Raw genomic sequence first — 21,708 nt, 5'->3', positions numbered from 1 at the left:
AACGCCATGTTGCACCACAGACTGTCCAGGAGTTGGCGGATGCTTTAGTCCAGGTCTGGGAGGAGATCCCTCAGGAGACCATCCGCCACCTCATCAGGAGCATGCCCAGGCGTTGTAGGGAGGTCATACAGGCACGTGGAGGCCACACACACTACTGAGCCTCATTTTGACTTGTTTTAAGGATCTTACATCAAAGTTGGATCAGCCTGTAGTGTGGTTTTCCACTTTAATTTTGAGTGTGACTCCAAATCCAGACCTCCATGGGTTGATACATTTGATAATTTTTGTGTGATTCTGTTGTCAGCACATTCAACTATGTAAAGAAAAAAGTACTTCATAAGAATATTTCATTCATTCAGATCTAGGATGTGTTATTTTAGTGTTCCCTTTATTTTTTTGAGCAGTGTATAAATAACTATACAATTGGTGACGTATTTTTGAATATATGGCATTGTATTCCGTTTTAATGAAGAAATTACCAATGATTACCAATAAATAACGTACCCAAAATAAAGAAAATCCTGAACCATGGGGACTGCAAACGTAAATGGGGTACCTACAGAGAAACTGCAACTGTGTAGTGTCAAGACATTATGTGGGCATTCCTGAGTAAGTTCTACAGAAGATAAACCATAGCAGAAAATTCTCTGAAACAGTATCTTGGGATGGTTGGGTAGAGATGCCTGATCTGATTATGGTTATACGTATTCATTTTCATCACAGATTTAAAAACAAATGATAGACAAATAATTCTCTAAACATTTAGGGGCCCCTACCAGGCTAGGTGTAACAGGGTGAGTGACGGGTTGCCCGGAAGTCAGGCGCAGGAGAGCAGAGATGGGTGATAACAGGAGAACTTTAATATACACCCTGGCCCAAAGGCACAGGCAAGGCAGCACAAAGCACAGCCACGGTAACATGAACCGGATTAAACAAAACAAACAAACCTAAGTTAGAAACAAACCTAGAGCAAGCCAGCCTGTAACGTAACACCCTACACAAAGAACAATTCCACACACAGACATGGGGGAACGGAGGGTAATATACATTTAGTCTGATGAGGGAATGTGAACCAGGTGTGCGGGAAAACAAGACAAAACCAATGGAAAATGAGAGGTGGAGTGGCGATGGCTAGAAGACCGGTGACTACGACCGCCAACCGCCGCCCGAACAAGGAGAGGGACCGATTTCGTCGGAGGTCGTGACACTAGGGCACCATGAATCATTCATCATTCATTCCCCCTTAACAACGCCCTTGGGTGTGGGGGTGCTTTTCGGGTGACACTGTCTCTGATTTATTTAGAATTTAAGGCACACTTAACCAGCATGGGTACCATAGCATTCTGCAGCGATACTCCATCCCATCTGGTTTGGGTTTAGTGGGACTATCATTTGTTTTTCAACAGGACAATGACCCAACACACCTCCAGGCTGTGTAAGGGCTATTTGACCAAGAAGGAGAGTGATGGAGTGCTGCCTCAACCCAATTGAGATGGTTTGGGATGAGTTGGACCGCAGAGTGAAAGAAAAGCAGCCAACAAGTGCTCAGCACAGGTGGGAACTCCCTCAAGACTGTTGGAAAAGCATTCCAGGTGAAGCTGGTTGAGAGAATGCCAAGAGTGTGCAAAGCTGTAATCAAGGTAAAGGCTGGCTACTTTGAAGAATCTCAAATATAAAATATATTTTCATTTGTTTAACACTTTTTTTTGGTTACTACGTGATTCCACATGTGTTATTTCATAGTTTTGATGTCATCCCTATTATTCTACAATGTAGAAAATAGTCAAAATAAGAAAAACCCTTCAATGAGTAGGTGTGTCCAATCTTTTGTCTGGTACTGTACACAGTGAGTAAACAACAGTATATAAACAGACTATGAGGGACACGCACGTGCATGCGCACACACACACACACACACACACACACACACACACACACACACACACACATCCATCTGCCAGTAGTGTGATAGGGAGGTCTTATCTTAATAAGCATTTCTCCAGATAAAGGCTTTAAGTCTGCCTTTATGAAAAGCCTGGTTCTCATTAAGAGTCATAACCAAGGCTTAGGGCTTATCTATGTTCGTGTCTGAATGAAAAGCACACCGCAATGACCGCCTATTGGTTTAATTTCTCCCAGTATTTGCTCAAATGATCTCAAAGCAAGTATCGATTCAGGATGTAGAGGGACCTTCAGTTAAGAGAGAACGAGCTTTGCTGAGAGCGATATTAAAATCTTAACTACATTTCTTTATTATTGTCTGGGACGTCGGAAGGCTAGATGTTCATCTATCTCTCCGTGTGAGATTTAGCATCGGCACGGAGTTCCATTAATCAAAGCATTAGATTAGAGCATGCATAATGTGTTGATAATGACTCTAGTCATTTGAATTATTGTAATTGGGTCTAATTTAATTCACACTCAATTTAATTCTCAGACTTGAACTTGATCAGGTGCTGGGTTCAGAGAGCGGCTAAGTTTTTGATTGGTGGCATTTGTGAATATATTACCGTGTGGATTCATATCTAATTAATTGACCCTAATGGAATGATATTGACTGGTGGTAGATGTTTCTCTCCGCTACTGCCTTCCTCCTCCATACTCTCTTTACAATCAACAGCCTTGGAACCCTCTTAACCTCTAGTATTGTCTCAGGGACCATTGACTTTAATGGTGCCCGTATTTTACCAGTTGTTTAGGCCTTCTAGAGACACATAGGGCCCAGTGGGTGAGAATGAAAGGGAAGAGGGATTGGACTCTATTTCCTGCTGCATTAGATTGCTAATTTCCCCTCACAGTGGATAAACTGGCTGGAGGTCTGGCTGACTTCATTGCTTTTTACCATGACAAAGGGGAAGGAGAAGGGGAATGCATTCCCATATCAAATCCAATTTTATTAGTCACATGCAGTGTAGACCTTACAGTGAAATGATTACTTACAAGCCCTTTAACCAACAATGCAGTTTTTTTTAAATACACCTAAAAAATAAATGAAACAAAAGTAATAAATAAATTAAGAGCAGTAGTAAAAATAACAATTGTGAGGCTATATACAGGGGGTACCGGAACAGAGTCAATGTGTGGGGGCACCGGTTAGTCGAGGTAATTGAGGTAATACTGTATGTACATGTAGGTAGAGTTATTAAAGTGGCTATGCATAGATAATAAGCAGAGAGTAGCAGCAGCGTAAAAGAGGGGGGACAATGCAAATAGTCTGGGTATCCATTTGATTAGATGTTCAGTAGTCTTATGACTTGGGGGTAGAAGCTGTTAAGAAGCCTCTTGGACCTAGACTTGACACTCCGGTACTGCTTGTCATGCGGTAGCAGAGAGAACCGTCTATGACTGGGGTGGCTGGAGTCTTTGACAATCTTTAGGGCCTTCCACTGACACCGCCTGGTATAGAGGTCCTGAATTGCAGGAAGCTTGACCCCAGTGATGTACTGGGTCGTACGCACTATCCTCTGTAGTGCCTTGCGGTCAGAGGCTGAACACTTGCCATACCAGGCAGTGATGCAACCAACCAACCAGTCATGCTCTCGATGGTGCAGCTGTAGAAACTTTTGAGGATCTGAGGACCCATTGCAAATCTTCTCAGTCTCCTGAGGGGGAATAGATTTTGTTGTGCCCTCTTCACGACTGTCTTGTGTGCTTGGACCATGTTAGTTTGTTGGTGATGTGTACACCAAGGAACTTGAAGCTCTCAACCTGCTCCACTACAGCCCCGCCGATGAGAATGGGGGTGAACTCAGTCCTCCTTTTCCTGTAGTCCACAATCATCTCCTTTGTCTTGATCACATTGCGGGAGAGGTTGTTGTCCTTGCACCACAAGGCCAGGTCTCTGGCCTCCCTATAGGCTGTCTCGTCATTGTCGGTGATCAGGCCTACCACTGGTGTGTCATCAGCAAACTTAATGATGATGTTGGAGTCGTGCCTGGCCATGCAGTCATGAGTGAACAGGGAGTACAGGAGGGGACTGAGCACGCACCCCTGAGGGGCCCCTGGGTTGAGGATCAGCGTGTTGGATGTGTTGTTACCTACCCTTACCAACTGGGGGTGGCCTGTCAGGAAGTCCAGGATCCAGTTGCAGTAGGAGGTGTTTAGTCCCAGGATCCTTAGCTTAGTGATGAGCTTTGAGGGCTTTATGGTGTTGAACGCTAAACAGTAGTCAATGAATAGCATTCTCACATAGGTGTTCCTTTTGTCCAGGTGTGAAAGGGCAGTGTGGAGTGCAATAGAGATTGCATCATCTGTGGATCTGTTGCGGTGGTATGCAAATTGGAGTGGGTCTAGGGTTTCTGGGATAATGGTGTTGATGTGAGCCATGACCAGCCTTTCGTAGCACTTCATGGCTACAGGTGTGAGTGGGTCGGTAGTAGCCTAGTGGTTAGAGCGTTGGACTAGTAACCGAAAGGTTGCAAGATCGAATCCCCGAGCTGACAAGGTAAACATCTGTTGTTCTGTCCCTGAACAAGGCATTTAACCCACTGTTCCTAGGCCGTCATTGAAAATAAGTATTTCTTCTTAACTGACTTGCCTAGTTAAATAAAGGTAAAAAAAAAAATAGGCAGGTTACCATAATTGTCTTGGGTTCAGGGACTATGGTGGTCTGCTTGAAACATGTTCGTATTACAGACTCAGACAGGGAGAGTTTGAAAATGTCAGTGAAGACACTTGCCTGTGGGTCAGCGCATGCTCGGAGTACACGTCCTGGTAATCAGTCTGAATGTTGACCTGTTTAAAAGTCTTACTCACATCGGCTACGGAGAGCGTGATCACACAGCACACAGTCGTCTGGAACACCTGATGCTCTCATGCATGTTTCAGTGTTACTTGCATCGATACGAGCATAAAAGTAATGTAGCTCTTCTGGTAGACTTGTGTTACTGGGGAGCTCGTGGCTGTGCTTCCCTTTGTAGTCTGTAATATTTTGCAAGCCCTGCCACATCTGACGAGCGTCGGAGCCGGTGAAGTACGATTCGATCTTAGTCCTGGTTCGTCGGGGGGGCATAGGGCGATTCCCTATAAGCTTCCGGGTTAGAATCCCGCTCCTTGAAAGCGGCAGCTCTACCCTTTAGCTCAATGTGGATGTTGCCTGTAATCCATAGCCTCTGGTTGGGGTATGTACGTATAGTCACTGTAGGGACGATGTCATCGATGCACTTATTGATGAAGCCAGTGACTGATGTGGTGTACTCCTCAATGCAATCGGAAGAATCCCGGAACATATTCCAGTCTGTGTGTGAATGAGCATATAGACTAGTATTGTTTAATAGGTTATCCACATTTTGAATACATTTTTTTTATTAGGGCTGGGAATTGTCCTTACAAAAGATAGTATCACGATACTTAGGTGCCGACACAAAATGTATTGCAATTGTAACGATTCTATATGTATTGCGATTTGATATGCTGATTTGATATTGTTCCAAACATATTGCTCACTAAATGTCCGCTGCAAACAGACAGAGCATGAGAAAATGACTTTTAATCAGTCGTGGAAATAAAAGTACTGAAAACACGTTGGCTCACTATTTACAAAGAAAATGGAGAAAAAGCTATAGGGTGAAAAATACCAGAGTTTTTACGTAGGTACAGCTGACTAGCACAACAAACGCTACCTATCACTTTATATATATATATAGTACCAGTCAAAAGCTTGGACACACCTACTCGTTCCAAGATTTTTCTTTATTTGTACTATTTTCTACATTGTCAAATAATAGTGAAGACATCAAAACTATGACATAACACATGGAATCATGTGGTAACCAAAAAGTGTTAAACAAATCAAAAAATATTTGAGATTCCTCAAAGTAGCCACCCTTTGCCTTGATGACAGCTTTGCACACTCTTGGTATTCTCTCAACCAGCTTCATGAGGTAGTCACCTGGAATGCATTTCAATTAACAGGGGTGCCTTGTTAAAGTTAATTTGTGGGATTTCTTTCCTTCTTAATGCATTTGAGCCAATCAGTTGTGTTGTGACAAGGTAGGGTTGGTATAGAGAAGATAGCTCTATTTGGTAAAAGACCAAGTCCATATTATGGCAAGAACAACTCAAATAAGCAAAGGTCAATCTGGAAAATTTGAAGAACTTTGAATGCATTCTTCAAGTGCAGTTGCAAAAACCATCAAGCGCTATGAGGAAACTGGCCATCCCATCTGGTTTGCGCTTAGTGGGACTATAATTTGTTTTTCAACAGGACAATGACCCAAAACACACCTCCAGGCTGTGTAAGGGCTATTTGACCAAGAAGGAGAGTGATGGAGTGCTGCATCAGATGACCTGGCCTCCACAAATCATCTGACTTCAACCCAATTGAGATGGTTTGGGATGAGTTGGACCGCAGAGGGAAGAAAAAGCAGCCAACAATTGCTCAGCACATGTGGGAACTGTTGGAAAAGCATTCCAGGTGAAGCTGGTTGAGAGAATGCCAACAGTGTTTAAAGCTGTCATCAAGGCAAAGGGTGGCTACTTTGAAGAATCTCAAATATAAAATATATTTTGATTTGTTGAAAAAAAAATTGGTTACTACATGATTCCATGTGTGTTGTATCATAGTTTTGATGTCTTCACTTTTATTCTACAATGTAGAAAATAGTTTAAAAAATAAAGAAAACCCATTGAATGAGTAGGTGTGTCCAAACTTTTGACTGGTACTGTATGTAATAAATGTTTTGACAAATCGAGTCCAATTACCAATACAATGTCTTCCAAAATAATATTGCGTAAATATACATTTTTCACAATTTTGTATCCATTCTTCTGACTGTGATTTTCATGTCTGAGCTAAAAGAGAAAAGGTTTGACTGGCTTAATTCCCCATCGACACACAGTGAAGCTCACACACATTAAAGCTCACGTAGAGTGAATACACTCTGACTAGTTTGAATAGTTTGACTCATGTGTGAACAGCAGGTGTCTAAAATGTGTGACGAGTCGAAAAACAACGATAAAGACAATAATAATATAATATCAGAGTGGGGGTGTGTGTGAAATCTTGGATATGTGTGTCTTTTTGTCTGCTTCTATCTGGATTTGTGTCTTTGTCTTTTTTGTGTTTGCGCCACAATGAAAGCCTCAGACAGGAGCCTATATTGGCATTGATAAAGCCGGCGACAGCACGCCTCTTTGCTCGCTCCCTGAGTGAAGGCTAGATCGCTATCCCAGAAACCATCAGTCCAGAGCGCCACAGCCCTGCCTCCTCCAATTCACACACAGACGTCACACACTGCTAATACGATTCTCTGACACTGTTGAAGTTAGACTCTGTTTCACCTATTTCAGGATAAGGATATTGGCTTTTCCCCTTAGAACTAGCAGGTTATTTCTACAAAGCAGATCAATGCAGAAATGTATACATGGAAAATATAATGTACTATTCAATTGTTAATTGGCGTGGACCTGTTCCTGTTTCTATCATTCTTAAAAGTGACACAAGGGACCGGCCTCTGTCTGCTTTGATGTCAGATGTTTTTGTTTGAGAAGTGTTCATTTGGTTTTGATTGGGTAAAGTTAGTATTCTAGCCTGGGTGGTGTCAGTCTGTTTCTGCTCTCTTGACAACTCTTCATGGAATTGTCATGCCAAACATGACAGTGTGTTTGGAGTAGGAACGAAGCACAAACAGGTCCGGGACCAGGCTATTAGTATTCCTCTGTGACAGAGTATCTAGCCTAACAGTCACAAGCAACACACACTTTTTTTATTGTCGTTTTTATGAGCCAACACGCTATTTTATGAGTAGTGTCTTGGCACGGTGATATGCAACAGACTGCTGTTGTGGCTGTTGTCATCCTATATTCATATTGAATGCTGCATTACATTATATCAATGTCAACAAACACAATATACTGTAGGTATTATGCCCACAATATACCCAGAAATGTAATCTTATACGGTGCATTCGGAAAGTATTCAGACCCCTTGACGTTTTCTATGTTTATATAGTTTTTTTTTACCTCATCAATCTACACACAATACCCCATAATGACAAAGCAGAAACCTGAAACTGAAATATCACATTTACATAAATATTCAGTTTACTCAGTACTTTGTTGAAGAAACTTTGGCAGCGTTTACTGCCTTGAGTCTTCTTGGGTATGACGCTACAAGCTTGGCACACCTGTATTTTTGGAGTTTCTCCAACTCTTCTCTGCAGATCCTCTCAAGCTCTACCAGAGAATCTTGTTTCTCATGGTCTGAGAGTCCTTTAGGTGTTTTTTGGCAAACTTCAAGCAGGCTGTCATGTGTCTTTTACTGAGGTGTGGCTTCCATCTTGCTACTCTACCATAATGGTCTTATTGGTGGAATGCTGCAGAGATGGTTGTCTTTCTGGAAGGTTCTCCTATCTTCACAGAGGAACTCTGGAGCTCTGTCAGAGTGACCATCGGGTCACCTCTTTGACCAAGGCCCTTCTCCCCCGATTGCTCAGTTTTGCCGGGCGCCCAGCTCTAGGAAGAGTCTTGGTTGTTCCAAACTTTTTCCATTTAAGAATGATGGAGGCCACTGCGTTCTTGGGGATATTCAATGCTGCAGACATTTTTTTGGTACCCTTCCCCAGATCTGTGCCTCGACACAATCCTGTCTCTGAGAACTACGGACAATTCCTTCGACCTCATGGCTTGGTTAATTCTCTGACATGCACTGTCAACTGTGCAACCTTATGTAGACAGGTGTGTGCCTCTCCAAATCATGTCCAATCAATTACCACAGGTGGACCCCAATCAAGTTGTAGGCACATCTCAAGGGTGATCAATGGAAACAGGATGCACCTGAGCTCAATATGGAGTCTCATATCAAAGGGTCTGGATACTTATGTAAATATTTTTTATTTTTTCTCCCCAATTTCATGATATTCAATTGCGATCCAATTTACAATCTAGTTTCATCGCTGCAACTCCCCAACGGGCTCGGGAGAGGCGACGGTCGAGTCATGCGTCCTCCGCCCTCCTAACCCGGGAAACGTGCCACATGTGTCGGAGGAAACACAGTTCAACTGACGACTGAAGTCAGCCTGCAGGCGCCCGGCTGCCACACGGAGTTACTCGAGCGCGACGAGCCAAGTAAAGCCCCTCGACCAAACCCCCCGACCTAACCCGGACGACGCTGGGGCAATTGTGCGCCGCCCTATAGGACTCCCGGTCACGTCGGGTTGTGACACAGCCTGGGATCGAAATCTGGGTCTGTAGTGGTGCCTCAGGCTCTGTATTGCATTGCCTTAGACTGCTGCGCCACTCGGGAGACCCGTCTTTTCACTTTTAATCCATTTTAGAACAAGGCTGTAACGTGACAAAATGCGGAAAAAGGGAAGGGGTCTGAATACTTTCCAAATGCACTGTATTTCTAGGTATATTTGTATTTCCTGTACCTGTGCTCGAATCAGATAGAGAAGGATTAGACAGTTATGTCATACACCTCAAGATTATTCAGGAAGTATAAAGGAACATGCTCACCAATGATGTCGTGTGTGTACATTATGTCTGTGTGAACTGAACAAAATGATTGGACTCTCATGTACACTTCCTGCCTTACCTAATTCCAGTTCCTGTGTCTCAACCCTGTCTTTCTGTGTGAGGTCACAGGCCCCCCTCCCGGTCCGGGATAACCATATTAATTAGTTCTGCCCATCTGTTTCTACTGGGCTAACGTCAATTCAGAGACCTCCCTTTGATGCCCTTCTCGCCTCTTTCGCTCCTTTCCTGCGTCAGTGTCACAAAGAGCACGTCAGTCAGACGAAACGGGGCCATTGAACGTGGTCACTCCTGGGACCGTTGGACCACGGCGAGGCTAACACAATCGGACACCGTCGTCAGCTAAACCGCGTGTGGTGGCGTCGATAGGGAAGCTGGGGCCATGAGGTAGAGGTCAGGGTAGGGTTGGTGGTGATGTCACATGACCTGCAGAGGTTAGGTCGTAAGGTCACCCTCGAATGGGATGGTGGTAGGACTGAATAACCGTTGTAGGCTGACCAAAGAGATAAGACATTTTTCTTTACACAGAATTCACGGCTATAGCGACGAGAGGTTTCTGGTTTGTCGCCGAAAGGTGCTCAAGTTGCTGGTCTATGTTGTATGTTTTGTCCACTTTCTGAATGATTCAAATCTGATTGGTGTGTGATTTGATATACCTATCTGATCCTTTCATTTCCCTTCCTCAATATGGGTAAATAGCTCTGTCTTCTGCTGTGTTAAACATTCAGCACTCAGCACCTGCTGCCTCAGGGAATGTTCTGAGCTGTTTCAATGGCTCCGATTTCTACCTGTGCGGGGATCACAATGGCGCTCAACTTGACGTCGCAAGTCACTGTGTGTGTGTGTGTGTGTGTGTGAGACTCATTCACTGAGATGCTTTTAATTGCAGAGCTTTAGATCCCCACTTAGGATTTAGTACTCATCAGGGGAGGCTCAGGGATTGCCTGTTTCTGAATAGAGGGAACAGACACAAACACACCAGCGCACACACACACACACACACACACACCAAAAGATAACAGAAACAACCCAGCGCAACCACTTAGTACCAAAAACCCTTTTACCTCTACAGTGACAAAATTGACTATGTTTCTGTGTTGTTATGTAGAACCTTGTTGTTGACAGGGATTAAGTTGATTTATTTATACACATGCCCCCCCACACACACACACACACATACACACACAGCAGGTGAAATCTGACCAGCCGGCTCACTGCAGCATATTTAGATGTTCTTTCATTAGCAGGGTCACAGCTGGTACCCATAGCAACCAGGCCCAGATGGCATTCCGTGATTTGGAGTGTTCCGCCTGACTGCACCATAATGTGAACTAAACTGTGTTATAATCATACATCACGTTATTATGGTAATGCAACACTGGCTTTCCTATTAGGTCTGTTAGAGAGAGCGAGAGAGAATTTGAAATGTGGTGAAAGTGTTATAATGCACTGGATTGATAGTGGTCTATCGTTTCTTGCCATTTCTCCTCTCCATATTTATTTTAATACCCCCCCCCCACACACACACCCTCATCCCGTAACAGCCAGCATCAGGACCACCCCAACCCCCCACTCCCCACCTAACCCTTCGAGAACCAGGCAGCGGGGGTCCTCCAAAACAAAGCCCCCTTCCGCAATGGGGCTTGGGCCCCATTGTCCAGGGGACACGGAGATTAATCTCCCCCTCACAGGGTTCTGAAACAAAGCACACCCTGCGATTCTCTGCTCCACCACTTAATGAGCTTCTTTTTTTTTTAGCTGTTAAACACATGTACTAAATGGCCACATCTTATCTGCCTCTATATGGCCATAGAGCACAGTCATTAAATCCACAGATGCGTATATGACTTATAGGAAATGGATGTGTTATAAAGGTGAGTTGACAGACTAGTAGTGAGCTGGAGTTGTGTGTGTGTGTGTGTTGCGCTGCGTTGGTGTGGGAGAGTGCAGTAGAATTCGATGCATTTGTATGAGAGAAAAGTGTGCTTCTACTGTATTGAAACACCATTTGGGAGCATGAGTTCAGTAGCTGTGTTGTTGACACAAGGTTTTGGGGGTCTTCGGGGCGATGGTAGTGTTGTCGATGCGACATAGCGTGTTTTGAAAATGTGCCGAGTCCTGGCAAGGATCGTGTATCCAGTAGTTTGGAAACTTTCGCTACATCTTGGGCGATTCCCAAAGTTCAAATTTGGCTTGTAATTTGTGGTTAGTGGCGGCGGTGTGTGTGTAAGGGGTTGGATTGTGCTCAGATGGAGGGCATTGCGCATGGAGCCGCGCTCACACACACACACACACACACACACACACACACACACACACACACACACACACACACACACACACACACACACACACACACACACACTGCGCAGCAGTAAGCTGTGGTTGAATGGTGATCAGAGACCAGACTGTTCCGTGTTTGGTTATGGATAATAAAACCTTTCCACTCTTAAAAAAAGGAGGACTGGTTAAATAAAGAACACATAGAAAACAGAGAGGGGAAGTTAGGAGGCCAATGTGGTTTGTCCTCTAACCTCCTTCACCCACTATTCACCCCCTTCTAGTATTATCATGCACCAGAATCCACCCTTTTTTTTTGTGGGGGCGATCACAGAGGGTAGGAGGTTAAGAGGTCTCTCTCCTTTTCTCTTCTTTTCTCTCCTTTCTCTTCTCTCTCTCCTCCCCATATGACGGATGGCCCATTGAAGAGCGATAGCACAATGCCCAGCGTTGCCGAGGGCGTCTAGGGGAGGGATGCGGGAGGTGGAGGAGGAGGAGGAGGGGTGGAGTGGGAGGCGGAGAAGAAGGGGGGGGTTTCCCTCCATTGGTCCTCCTTCTTTTTCTCCCTCTGTGTGTGTATGTGTGTTTGGTTTGGCTAGCCCTCAGACAGAGCAGTGGTACAGCGGGAGCGGTGGTGGACCTCCTCTTGACTGAAGCATTTATTTCCCTCCTCCAGCTGCGGACCCAGAAGGGGGTGGAAAGAAAGGAGGGAAAGGGGGAGGCTGTGAGCACCGGCCCCAGGCCCAGTGAGACCTGCTGGGCTAGAGATAGGTGCAGGAGCAGGCTCTTTATCTGGATATATATCGAGTGGATTTTGTGGATCTACCGCTTTACATATTTCTCTGGAACTTTCTGGGATCTCTCGCTCACCTTTCTTCTTTCTTTTCTCAAAACCTTCTCTCGTTTGATCTATCTCTCTCTACCTCTCTACTATACCCATCTATCCTCGTTTTCTGTGGATCTCTTCTTGGTTAGTTGGCCTCCTCTGACCTCAGTCCTGTTTCTTCCTTTGGCTCTGATGGATTCTGTCTGGTCCTGGCTAGCCGTTGGCCCGCCCAGTCCTACCTAAGACAGGTGTGTGAGGGGGGAGGAGGAGGAGAAGGAAGAGCGAGGAGGAAGATGAATGTGCTGCTGTGTCGCTGGGAGCAGAACAACGTCACCATGAAGCTGGTAAATACGTCCAGGTCAACCCAGGGGTCAATCTGGGCGGGCTTCTTTTTGAGTTTTTTTTTAAAGGAAGTAGTTGTGAACAGGTTTTTTGGGTCAGAAGGAGATCTCCTTTAGAGGATTGCACTTGCGACTGTATTTGTCAGAGGTACTGTTCACTGCACTGTATGCATGCGGTACAATTCTCTCACCACCTGGCTCGACGTCTCACTCTCCTCTTGTTGTGTCCTTTCTGCGAGTAGAACACTTCCTTTCTATTTCAAAGCACTGCAATTGCTGTAAAAGACAAGCTCATTGAACGACTTTCCCCTCCACTTGATTCCAGTCCTTCCATACGTATTCCCCCTGCACAGCTCAGCACAGTTCTGTCCCTATGATGTCGACCTTGTGTTCATTTCTGGTTGGAGACGCTCGTCTCCTCGCCTACAGCGTTCACTGCGGGGTCAGGTTACACGGACGAGCTAATCGATGTCTGTCGGGGGGGGGGGGCGCTGGAGCCATGCGTGTTTTACCCTCGCCTAGTGTTGCTGTCTTGTACCGATGCTTCCATTGACTGTAAGGAAAGTCCAAACGGGCTTATTAGTAAGGTATTAGCCACCGGAGGTTGAAGAGTGTTGAGCGTGAGACCCTGAGAGAGCATGCGGGGGGAATTATTCTTAGAAATTGACAGAGTCATAACAGAGAGACAGGCTGGGCCCGGCTGGGCAGACAGGCAAGTAGAAAAAGAGGCGCGTAGACAGACGGACGGACGGACAGACACACGGACAGACAGGAGGGTTAACTGCGTTACTTCTCTTGTGTTTTTTTGCGTCACACAGCGCTGACTGTATTAATAGTGGTGAACGGGATCTGGGGCCCACTGATAGACACGGCATCAGTCAGGTACAGAGAAGTCATGTGGTGTGAGCTGATGGGAAATAGATCTCTATATTCATTGAATGACATGACACCTTATGCCGTATAGGAGGAGATCTGAGTTACCTTTGCTGTTACGAGCTACCCACGGACTCTTCCCAGGTTAACAGACTTGAAAGGAGGAGTAGGATCTCTCTTCCTTTCTCCTTCCTCTCCGTACTAATCCCTAGTTCTTATCTCATCTTCAGCGAGTGACTAGTCAGACAGTCGGTAAATCAGTCAGTGATAGGTGGAGCAGGCAGGTTATTGCTAGCCTGGAGAGGAGAGATGATAAGACGGTTTAATTATATACCACTGCCTTCACACAGCATGACTGACAGAAGACCCACATGGTACAGGGGTCAGGCCTGTGTGTGTGTGTGTGTGTGTGTGTGTGTGTGTGTGTGTGTGTGTGTGTGTGTGTGTGTGTGTGTGTGTGTGTGTGTGTGTTTGGTGTGTATTTTGTTTTCTCTCTCTCTCTCTCTCTCTCTCTCTCTCTCTCTCTCTCTCTCTCTCTCTCTCTCTCTCGCTCTGTGTGTGTGTGCATATTTTCACGTGTGAGTGTGCGTGCATGCTCGTGTGTGCGCATATGCACGTTTGTGTGTGTGTGTTTATGTATTTCAGAAATTAAAATGACCTTTTATTTTTATGATGTGCAGTCAATGTCTACACCTACTTCGTCCTAATAAAGGACTATTGATTATTGACTGATATGACCTTTTCTGAACTTATTATGGACAAATGGGCCATGCAACATCAATCACAATGGAAGATTTATACCAGAACACAAGCAGTATCTTATTGAAATTCTGGGGATGAGAGACTAGGGGGGGTGTAGAGCGAGGTAAAGGAGGGAGGACGCTTTTAGGGATGAAAGGAAGCTTTCTCTTTCTCAAGGATAGAGTAGTAGAAATTTTGAGAAATATGTGTGTGCGTGTGCGTGCGTGTGTGTGTGTGTGTGTGTGTGTGTGTGTGTGTGTGTGTGTGTGTGTGTGTGTGTGTGTGTGTGTGTGTGTGTGTGTGTGTGTGTGTGTGTGTGTGTGTGTGTGTGTGTGTGTGTGTGTGTGTGTGTGTGTGTGTGTGCGTTTGTGTGTGTGAGAGAAAGCGAGAGTGACAAGATGGACAGTGTGTGTGTGTGCACGCTTCCATGTATGCATCGCTATGTGTGTGTAGTGTGTGATAAGTGTAAGCTAATTAGCTGTGTATTGTTTGTGTTGCTCAGATCAGACAGCTGTCTGTATTGGTTTGAGTTGAGGAGGAGGAGGAGGAGGAGGGGGGCTAATGTGTTTAAGATGGCACTCTGTGCCAAAGAGGGAGGGTTCCGCACTAGCCGCTAACACACTTGGCCTTGACAGCCGTGCTGCTACCACAGGTCTGCACAATAGCTACAGGTGTAGCCTGAACACACACTCATGCACGCACGCACGCACACACACAATCACTCACACGCTTGCACGCACCCATGCACACACCCCATCAGATAATAAATAACTTCAGTCTTTCCTGTAGATTTGCCCGCTTCATAACTAGGTCCATATGTTCACCATCAGAGTAGAGTGCAGAATAAGTACACCATCTCAACCTGTGGTGGGGTTTGAAAAGAAGGAGATGAGATGAGAGGGGGAAGGATGGAGGAAAGAAGGGGGGTGGGGGGGTATCCGTTTTGGCTTCCAGGCGTTGCTGACCACAGCTCTTTCATATTACAGAGTACAAGCTCAGACATGACAAGGGTCATTTAGGGTGGGCCTGATATCGTTCTGTAGCTATACTGTAAGCTGTGGGCTTAAACCACTTAAAAGAGCTGTGTGTGTGTGTGTGTGTGTGTGTCCACCACAGAGTGCAGAGAGAGAACATGCAGTGTAAGAAGCCATCCTCAGCCCTAAACCACTACGCTACAGAGGCCAGGAGATCGAGATCTCTGCCCTGGTCTGTGGTGGGGGGGGGGTTTGGTTCCTCAAAGAGTTGGACAACTGTGCTTGTAGAAAGACGTCCCCATCACCCTATTTTATAAGCTGAATACATTCTCGCTCTTTCTGTCTCTCTCTCTCTCTCTCCCCCGCCCTTTCTCGTCTTCATTACCCATTTATTCCCTACGATGAGTTGTGACAGGTATCGAATGGTTAGCAGCAGCAGTTAGACAGACAGCCCCAACCCCCCTCTCCCTGCAGTACAAATTGTTGTCACATCATGCAGCGGATGAATACTGATTTCCCATAAGCCGTCTGTTTGTTAAGGTACTCACTGATTGGCTGAAACCTATGAGAGTTCTGGGTTCAGGGTCTGGCCTGTCACTCAAATAACGTTTTTTTTCACATTTTTTATTGTACTTTCTAGCGTGTGTGTTTCGGGTGGAGGTGACGTCATTCAAAATAGGACCAATGTGCGTTTGTGTGTGTGTGTGTGTGTGTGTGTGTGTGTGTGTGTGTGTGTGTGTGTGTGTGTGTGTGTGTGTGTGTGTGTGTGTGTGTGTGTGTGTGTGTGTGTTTGTCTGTGTGGGTGTGTGTGTTTGTCTGTGTGTGTTTGTGTGTGTGTGTTTGTCTGTGTGTGTGTGGGTGTTTGTGTGTGTGTGTGTTTGTCTGTGTGGGTGTTTGTGTGTGTGTGCGCGTGTGTGTGTGTAACAAGGGTGAAATAACACTTCCACGGGCCACTCTGTGACAGTGGTAAGCGATTTGCCCTAAACACTGCGGTTACACCTCCTCCTTTTCTGGGTCCTCCCCTTCAGATGGGAATTGGGTAGCGTTGGATAGTTATCCATCATTCTCCCATCAGACATCTGGTGCCTGCCCTGACATTGGCCTGAAAGTGTCGCCACATGTTATAGCGCCAGCCCTAGCCGTATGAACGCTGAGAGGGCAGAATTGGTTTGAGGGTGATGGAGGGGTGAGGTAGCATGTTAGGCTATGACTGGGAAGTGGAGGCGTGTGTGTGTGTGTGTGTGTCCAGGACACTATGCCGTTGATGTGATCCTGTACAATGGAAAAACACTAACACGCGTATTCATACTCTTCAGATTCACTGCCAAAGGCAAGTAGTGGTAGTTTAAGGACAGGGAACCTTCTCTCTGTGAAGAAGACATCACATAGCTTGGAGATGATAGATGGGGATATCTCAGGGTTATGAGGGTAGACGTTCCCCTTTTGTCCACCTGTCTCCGGGTTCTCAGATGTGTCAGACCTCCCCTGAACAAGGGTGTGTGCCTGTGTGTGTTCTCTATGAACAGTGCCAGGTGTGGCGGGTATACGAGGAGAGTTAAAAGGCTGTCAGAGGTATTGGCCTGTTACTCTGTGACCTCTGACACGTAGGCATTCACCTTGTTGACACTATCTGTCTGGGGGGGTCTGAGCCTAGCCGCACCTTGGGAAGGGGAGGAGACTATTGAGCTGGGATGGGAGGGTCATGGGTTGGGAAGAGGGGGGATGAGAGAGGGCGGCTGAGTGGTTGAGTGAGTCATAGAGAGAGAGAGAAAGAGTTTAAAAGTCGAGTGCGTTTGCGCCGGTGACTGAGAGCAGGTTGGTGGAGAGCGAAGAGAGGTATAAAACAGGAAGTTGGTCAACAGAGCGGGTCGTAGAAAGAGAGCGGGTCGTAGAAAGAGAGAGAGAGAGAGAGCGATGTGAGAAGGAAAGTAGCGAGTCGCCAGGCGTGGCTATATTTACCACCGACAGAGCGCCGCTACAACGAGCGCTCATCTCTAGTCCTGTCTTCTTGGGGAGCTTTCTGGACGTACAGCCTCTTTCCCTATCCCTGTCCCCCTCTGCCCCACCCGAGGGGCCTGGATGGCGGTGTGTGTGGGCCTCAGGGTGCCTGTCAGGGGACCCAGCCGCTTCTCCTGTGAGCACTTTAAAACGGTGAGTGCCTGGAGTGGCTTGCTGAGAGAGGGTTACGATCTGGGAGTAAGAGACACGGGGGAACGTAGAAAAGAGGAAAAACATGAAAAATAGATAATGTATTAGAAAAGTGGGGGAAGAAAGAAGTGACGAATGGAACAGGGAAGATGAGAGGAACAAGGAGAAAGAGAAGAGAGAGACCAGGCACTGATGGTAACATCCCAGTGAGAGAGAGAGAGGACTGATAAACAGAGGGAAAGGAAAAGAGAGGGGACCGGAGGTATAGAAAGTGAAGAAGAGGGGTCAACCCAAAATAGCTGGTCTGGCGTTGAGCCAGGTCCCTCTGAGCACAAAATTGTGTATATTTATGGAGAGGGGCGGGCAGGGGCAGGTAGCATGCTGTGTGTACAGTATTTGTATTTGTGTTTTATTCCGGATCCCCATTAGCTGCTGCCAAGACAACAGCAACTCTTCCTGGGGTCCAATCACAATTACATACAATACAATACTACATAACAGAACACGTTATTACACACTACTCTACCATAACATATCTACAATACAAAATCAATAATACAGCAAAATAACAATACTTAAATGTATGTGTGGGGCCCCCTGAGTGGCAGAGGGGTCTAAGGCACTGCATCGCTTATGTGTGGGGCCCCCCGAGTGGCCTAGCCTCGTCCGGTTTAGGGGAGGGTTTGGCCGGCTGGGATGTCCTTGTCCCATCGCATTCTAGCGACTACTTGTGGCTGACCGGGCACATGCACGCTGACTTCGGTCGCCAGCTGTACGGTGTTTCTGGGTTAAGCGAGCAGTGTGTCAAGAAGCAGTGCGGCTTGGCAGGGTCGTGTTTCAGAGGACGTGTGGCTCTCGACCTTTGCCTCTCCCGAGTCCGTACGGGAGCTGCATTGATGGGACAAGACTGTAACTACCAATTGGATATCAAGAAATTGTGGAGAAAAAGGGGTAAAAAGTTTTCAAAAAAATACTTTTATTTGTCACATGCGCCGAATACAACAGTGAAATGCTTACTTACAAGCCCTTAACCAACAATGCAGTTTTAAGAAAAATAAAGTGTTCAAATATTTACTCAAATAAACTGACGTCAAAAATAACAAAATAGAAAAATAACAAAATAACAAATAATTAAAGAGCAACAATAATCTAACAGTAGCAAGGCTGTATACAGGGGGTACCGGTACACAGCTGTTAAGAAGTCTTTTGGACCGAGACTTGGCGCTCCGGTACTGCTTGCAGTGTGGTAGCAGAGAGAACAGTCTATGACTAGGGTGGCTTGAGTCTTTGCCATTTTCCTTTGTCTCCTGAGGGGAATAGGCATTGTCTTGCCCTCTTCACATACATATATAAACAGTATATGTATGTGCGTGTGTTAGCATGTGTATGTGAATTATGTGTGTGTGTGTGTGTGTGTCTCTTCACAGTCCGCGCTGTTCCATGAGGTGTAGTTTTATCCATTTTTTTTCTCTCCCAAATCAGATTTTACTGCTTGACTGAGTTACATGACGTGGAATAGAGTTCCACGTTGTCATGGCTCTATGTAGCACTGTGGAATAGAGTTCCACGTTGTCATGGCTCTATGCAGCACTGTGGAATAGAGTTCCACGTTGTCATGGCTCTATGTAGCACTGTGGAATAGAGTTCCACGTTGTCATGGCTCTATGTAGCACTGTGGAATAGAGTTCCACGTTGTCATGGCTCTGTGTAGCACTGTGGAATAGAGTTCCACGTTGTCATGGCTCTATGCAGCACTGTGGAATAGAGTTCCACGTTGTCATGGCTCTATGTAGCACTGTGGAATAGAGTTCCACGTTGTCATGGCTCTATGTAGCACTGTGGAATAGAGTTCCACGTTGTCATGGCTCTATATAGCACTGTGGAATAGAGTTCCACGTTGTCATGGCTCTATGTAGCACTGTGGAATAGAGTTCCACGTTGTCATGGCTCTATGTAGCACTGTGGAATAGAGTTCCACGTTGTCATGGCTCTATGTAGCACTGTGGAATAGAGTTCCACGTTGTCATGGCTCTATGTAGCACTGTGGAATAGAGTTCCACGTTGTCATGGCTCTATGTAGCACTGTGGAATAGAGTTCCACGTTGTCATGGCTCTATGTAGCACTGTGGAATAGAGTTCCACGTTGTCATGGCTCTATGTAGCACTGTGGAATAGAGTTCCACATTGTCATGGCTCTGTGGAATAGAGTTCCACATTGTCATGGCTCTATGCAGCACTGTGGAATAGAGTTCCACGTTGTCATGGCTCTATGTAGCACTGTGGAATAGAGTTCCACGTTGTCATGGCTCTATGTAGCACTGTGGAATAGAGTTCCACGTTGTCATGGCTCTATGCAGCACTGTGCGTTTTCACATTTTTCTGGACTTGAAGAGACCGATGGTGGCATGTCTTGTGGGGTATTGTATGAGTGACCGAGCTGTGCGCTTAGTTGCTTAAACAGAAAGCTTGGTGACTTCAACATGTCAATACCTCTGGCAAAGACGAGCTGCAATGCAGTCGATTTGGGACAAGGGCGAGAGGGGGAAGTATGCATGAATGCCAACCCGTCACAGAGGCTCAATATGGAGAACACACAGGAGAGAAGTTTGAGAAAACTTGGTGTACTGTATTTGCAAAAATCACACAAGTTACAGCATTTTGTCAGTTGTTCTTTTGACGCACCCGGGAGTAGAAACCTCGCTTCAGGAGCACAAAAGTAAATGAGTGAAATTGTATTTTCCGTGCCCAGTGCTATGCCATTAGTAAATTGTATTTTCCGTGCCCAGTGCTATGCCATTAGTAAATTGTATTTTCCGCGCCCAGTGCTATGCCATTAGTAAATTGTATTTTCCGTGCCCAGTGCTATGCCATTAGTAAATTGTATTTTCCGTGCCCAGTGCTATGCCATTAGTAAATTGTATTTTCCGCGCCCAGTGCTATGCCATTAGTAAATTGTATTTTCCGCGCCCAGTGCTATGCCATTAGTAAATTGTATTTTCCGCGCCCAGTGCTATGCCATTAGTAAATTGTATTTTCCGTGCCCAGTGCTATGCCATTAGTAAATTGTATTTTCCGCGCCCAGTGCTATGCCATTAGTAAATTGTATTTTCCGCGCCCAGTGCTATGCCATTAGTAAATTGTATTTTCCGCGCCCAGTGCTATGCCATTAGTAAATTGTATTTTCCGCGCCCAGTGCTATGCCATTAGTAAATTGTATTTTCCGCGCCCAGTGCTATGCCATTAGTAAATTGTATTTTCCGCGCCCAGTGCTATGCCATTAGTAAATTGTATTTTCCGCGCCCAGTGCTATGCCATTAGTAAATTGTATTTTCCGCGCCCAGTGCTATGCCATTAGTAAATTGTATTTTCCGCGCCCGTGTATTTTCCGCGCCCAGGGGGTGTACGTGTTTAACTCTACTTGTGGGGACCAAAAGTCAAACGCTATTTCTACGTGGTTTAGGGTTCAGGTTAGAATTAGGGTTAGGGTTAGGAGCTAGGGTTAAGGTTATGTTTTTGGATTAAGGTTAGAGTTAGGGTTAGGTAATGGGAAAATGGGATTTTGAATGGGACTGAATTGTGTGTCCAAGGTTAGTTATACAAGACTGTGTGTGTGTGTGTGTGTGTGTGTGTGTGTGTGTGTGTGTGTGTGTGTGTGTGTGTGTGTGTGTGTGTGTGTGTGTGTGTGTGTGTGTGTGTGTGTGTGTGTGTGTGTGTGTGTGTGTGTGTGTGTGTGTGTGTGTGTGTGTTGCACACAAGTCAAAGGATGTATGGCAAACAAAGTGAAAGATGAAAGAGTAAATTAATCCCTTCTCTTTACACATGCATGTACACACACACACCCTCACTTGTTTAGCATCCCCTACTTCAATCAGTATGAAATGACTAGCTGTGAGAGTATGCCTTTGGACATCAAAGCATCCACTCCAATCACCATCTCTTCTCTTCCCGAAAGTGCCTACCAACACAAGTAAAGGGCATGTCAGTGTGATGAGCTGCCTGTCCTCTCCCTCTCTCTCTACCTCCCCGGCCCATGACCCAGCGCTGTAGGGGG

The 21,708-nt window shown here is 45.7% G+C and overlaps 1 protein-coding gene across 8 annotated transcripts in view; it reads left to right on the top strand.

Annotated features, from left to right (window-relative positions):
• Positions 1–21,708, top strand: part of nav2a (neuron navigator 2a) — a 316,095-nt gene that overhangs the window by 193,919 nt on the left and 100,468 nt on the right. The window contains exon 1 of one of the 8 annotated variants that reach the window (XM_052479070.1): positions 12,875–12,924. The exons of the other annotated variants lie outside the window; for them this stretch is intronic. Coding sequence (XP_052335030.1) covers positions 12,916–12,924 — 9 coding nt within the window. The 5' untranslated portion in view covers positions 12,875–12,915. Of the gene's footprint in view, positions 1–12,874; positions 12,925–21,708 lie in introns of those variants that run through there. 8 annotated transcript variants of the gene reach the window in all.

This window comes from Oncorhynchus keta, chromosome 2, assembly GCF_023373465.1.
Source record: "Oncorhynchus keta strain PuntledgeMale-10-30-2019 chromosome 2, Oket_V2, whole genome shotgun sequence".
Lineage (NCBI taxonomy): Eukaryota > Metazoa > Chordata > Actinopteri > Salmoniformes > Salmonidae > Oncorhynchus > Oncorhynchus keta.
The sequence above is the reverse complement of the archived record's forward strand: the minus strand, read 5'-3'. Positions and strand labels throughout refer to the sequence as shown.